The sequence below is a fragment of the Ascaphus truei genome, chromosome 1 (assembly GCF_040206685.1).
Source record: "Ascaphus truei isolate aAscTru1 chromosome 1, aAscTru1.hap1, whole genome shotgun sequence".
Classification (NCBI taxonomy): domain Eukaryota; kingdom Metazoa; phylum Chordata; class Amphibia; order Anura; family Ascaphidae; genus Ascaphus; species Ascaphus truei.
In genome coordinates, this window is record NC_134483.1 from 35,998,865 (window position 1) to 36,003,010 (window position 4,146).

At 36.1% G+C, this 4,146-nt stretch overlaps 1 protein-coding gene across 3 annotated transcripts in view; it reads left to right on the top strand.

The window, feature by feature from the left end:
- SMAD4 (SMAD family member 4) overlaps positions 1-3,922 on the top strand; it is a 32,848-nt gene extending 28,926 nt beyond the window's left edge. For all 3 annotated transcript variants that reach the window (XM_075586389.1, XM_075586378.1, XM_075586369.1), the window contains one exon: positions 2,322-3,922. In XM_075586389.1, the coding sequence (XP_075442504.1) occupies positions 2,322-2,533 (212 nt within the window). In that variant the 3' untranslated portion in view covers positions 2,534-3,922. The remainder of the gene's footprint in view (positions 1-2,321) is intronic.
- Positions 3,923-4,146: the final 224 nt, after the last annotated feature.

The window sequence follows — 4,146 nt, forward strand, 5'->3', positions numbered from 1 at the left end:
TATCCAATCAGAGAACAGGGTTTTCAATAATGCCCTGAATTTTACTGCTTTAGCCTATAATAGATCTTAATCCAAGTCCTAGTAATAGATAAAGATAACCTGATCAAACAAATGACACACAAACATGATACTTTTTCAACATTTATCTATCCTAAAAATGATTCAACATTCAATATCCTTGTGTGGAAAAGTATGTGTGAACCTTTAGATTCACTATCTGTCGGGACCCCCTTGAGCAGAAATGACTTCAACCTAGTGTTTCCTGTAACTACTGGTCAGTCTCTCACATGGTGGAATTTTGGCCAATTGCTCCTTTCAGAGCTGCTTCATTTCAGTGACATTTGAGGGCTTCCTTGCATGGACAGCTTGCTTCAGGTCCTGCCATAAAATTTTGATGGGGTTTAGGTCCATGCTTTGACTTAGCCAGTTTAAACATGGAATTTCTTCTTCTGCAGCCATTCTTTTGTAGATCTGCGTTTATGTTTAGGATCATTGTCTTGCTGCATGATCCATTTTCGCTTCAGCTCAGACTGATGGCTTGACATTATCCTCTAGAATCTTCTGATAGGCATAATTTATGGTTGTCAATGATTGCAAGCCGTCCAGGTCCTGAGGTGGTAAAACAACCCCAAACCATCACACCGTGCTTGACGGTTGAGATGAGGTTCTTCTGTTCGAATGCAGTTTTGGTTTTCGCCCAACATAACGTTTCTCATAGAGGCCAAAAAGTTCTACCTTTGACTTGTCTGTCCAGAGAACCTTGTTCCAGAAGTCTTGTGTATCATCTATGTGCTGTTTGGCGAAATTCAAATGGGCCGCAATATTCTTTTTAGAGAGCAATGGTTTCCTTCTGGCTATCCTTCAATCAACACCATTCCTGTTCAGTCTTTATCTAATACTGGAGTCATAAACGCTCACATTAGCCAAGGCTAGTGTGACCTGCTGATCCTTGGATGTTAGTCTGGGGTTCTTGGCAACTTTCTGGATGAATTCCCGGTTTGTTCTTCGAGAGATTTTGGTATGACGACCGCTCCTGGGTAGAGTGACTGTGGTCTTGAACTTTCTCCATTTGTAGACTGTCTGACCGTGACTTGGTGGAGCTCCAAATCCTTATAAATTGTTTTGTAACCCATTCTAGATCGATTAGCATCAATAGCTGTTCATCTGAGGTCCTCGTACATTTTCTTTTGATCGTGGCATTGTATTTCAACATACCTGTATGGTGAAGACCAAACTCGCAAAGTTTCTGATCTTTATATAGTGTGGGGCCTCCAAACCCACACCTGAAGATCTACCTAATTATTTAAACACCTGATTCTAATTATCCCCTTCAATTTAGCTGATACAACTAGGGTTTCACTTACTTCTGCACATACCCTGACTCTTAATTACTCATTGTCAAGTTAGAACACAATTTTGTTTAAAAAGATATGGAATTGGTTAATATAAACCCTATTGGATATTTAAGAAAGACTGGTTTTGATTCAAGAAGGTAATTACAGAATTCCATAGTAATTCAATGATGATCATTGGGGTGCACACACTTTTTTTTCCCCCTCACCGCTGTGCTGTGTCCGCACCATTAAAAAATAAATATATACATTTGAAATGTAAATCTTTCAAATCTATTGTTGAGCAATAACTTTAACGAACCATAACGATTTAGTAGAAATAAAGTAGGCAATTCATAGAACATGTTTGCTTTTTGTCACATTTATTGGATATTTCTGTAATACCATAGTAAAATATTTTAGTCAGCAATTGTGGCGGATGTGATCATTATAAAGCAGCTGTCCAAGCTGTTTCTCTTTCTTAATTATTTGTAATTTCCTCCCCCCCCCCTTGTATGTGCATCCACACAATAAGTGATTAGCTAAGCTGCCGATCGATTCTTTCTCCTGTGATCAATCGGCGAAGATTCGGCTCGTGGGTTCACTAAATGGCTGCAGAGGCGTATTTACTCAGTATCTGTGACTTTGTAAATGGATGCAATAGAAACAAAAAAGGCTTGTTACATTATAATACATTAAAAATGTAATTCAGAGTTATTAAAAATTTTTTAAAAAAAAAAGTATTTTCTCGTGGTACAGAACTGATTTATTAAAAAAACACACACGTAGGATATTGCTAGGACAGCCGCTTTAACTGAAGGTATTTTTAAGTTCACTCTGACAACCTTGCTGATTTTTTAAATTGCTTCCCAAGCATACAGATCAAACCTGAAACATTAGGAATGTAATACTATAATTTATATTTTATTTGCTACTGTAACCTCAATTTGTGGTTTGTTATAAGCCATGTTTTTATTCTTCACCCTTTAGGTCTTTCGGCAGCTGCAGGAATTGGGGTAGATGATCTTCGTAGGTTATGTATACTGCGAATGAGTTTTGTGAAGGGATGGGGTCCGGATTACCCGAGACAAAGTATTAAGGAAACTCCGTGCTGGATTGAAATTCATTTGCACCGTGCTCTCCAGCTGCTGGATGAAGTGCTCCATACCATGCCAATTGCAGATCCCCAACCTCTGGACTGATCACTGTAAACAGGACACCACCAGAAATATGTTTCCATTACATTATCAAGGCGGAAGACTGAAAAATGCAGTCGTGTTTGTAACCTGAATATATATATATATATAAATATATACATATCTTTTTTTTTTTTTTGCATACTCTTTTCATATTGTGATGGAAATAAAGTTTGCGATCTCCCCTCTTTTTCTAGAAAAAAAAATAAAGTAGCATTTATTTTCTCCACTTTTCATTTACACAAACCTTGCACCTTACTTGTCCATACTAAAATGTATCTAAATACAGTCTGGTGAGCTCTTTTAATGGATCAAGATTATAGTGTGATTTTCCCAGTAACATTTGGCTATAAACACCTTTTTTGTGTTAAGCACGCTGGCCTAGAATGGAAAAATCAATGTTCTAGTCTAACCACCTTGTACATTAATGATTCATTAGAAAGAGACAGCAGCACTTAAATGTTGCAGTCTACATGTTGAGGGGTGTGAGTCTGGATACGGTTTTTTAATCCCTCTCCTCTTTAACTTCTATTAGTGTGTAGTTGTCTGTGTTCTGCTTTGCAGGCTGACAGTACATAGATAAGAGGCAGATTGATGGCTATAGCTTGCAGTCCTGAACACTAGGCATGCTTTTTTTTTCACCTTCATCTCCTTGCACATTAAAAAAAAAAAGTATGCTATTAAGTCATGCCAATACAGGATTTTATTCAGTACCGACTTAAAGTAACTCCAAATACACTAATATTGCCAATCCCATTCTAAACACCTAATAGTATGTTGCAGCTAATGGAAGAATCCCAAGACCCCTGACTAAATTATAAGACTCCTGAGCAACAAAACATGCCATAACAACTTGTGGTATGTTATATTTAAGGAGAACGTTTTATATTTCGTTTCTGGTTTTCATTATGAAATTCAATGTTGGAACAGGTTATGGCCATATCAAGAAAAAAAAATTCTGACAATGGAGTAAAAATATTTAAAAGTACTTTTTGTTCTTCAATGCCTTGATGTTGCGTTTTTTGTTTTTGTGTTGGGTTTTCTTTGTAAACATAGTTGCAGTAACAGAGTAAATAACATTAATCTACTAAATCCATGGGAATTGATGCAAGCAAAAGTAACATCACAAATTGTATATAGCAAATCAAAATGTATAAATTGCCAATTTTGTCCTAACTTGTACTCTCAAAAAAGAAAATGTTTTCCCTATGTCTAAAGAATAAACCATAATTTTCATACCTGTCAATTATTATACACACTATGCCATTAATGGTCTCATCATTTGGCAATGAATGACCTTGTATAGAAAGTCGCTGCAAGTGTATTATCTGTACAACGGAAAACGTATGCTTTTTATCTAGATGTTAGGATAAATAAAATGCTGAAAACCACAAACCTACCTGATTGCATTATTTTACTTTTATATACTGTTATAGTTATAGGCATCTTATTTTTAGACATGTAAAGCGAAAAAAAGTGACTTGTGTTCTAACAAATTACTAGTTCCCAATAAACAGCCATTTGTTTATTTTAATTATTTGCTAACTGAATTTTTAATTTCCTTTGTTTAGTGAACAGAATATATCATTACTGCTGTCGGGATGCTTTGTTTTGTACTG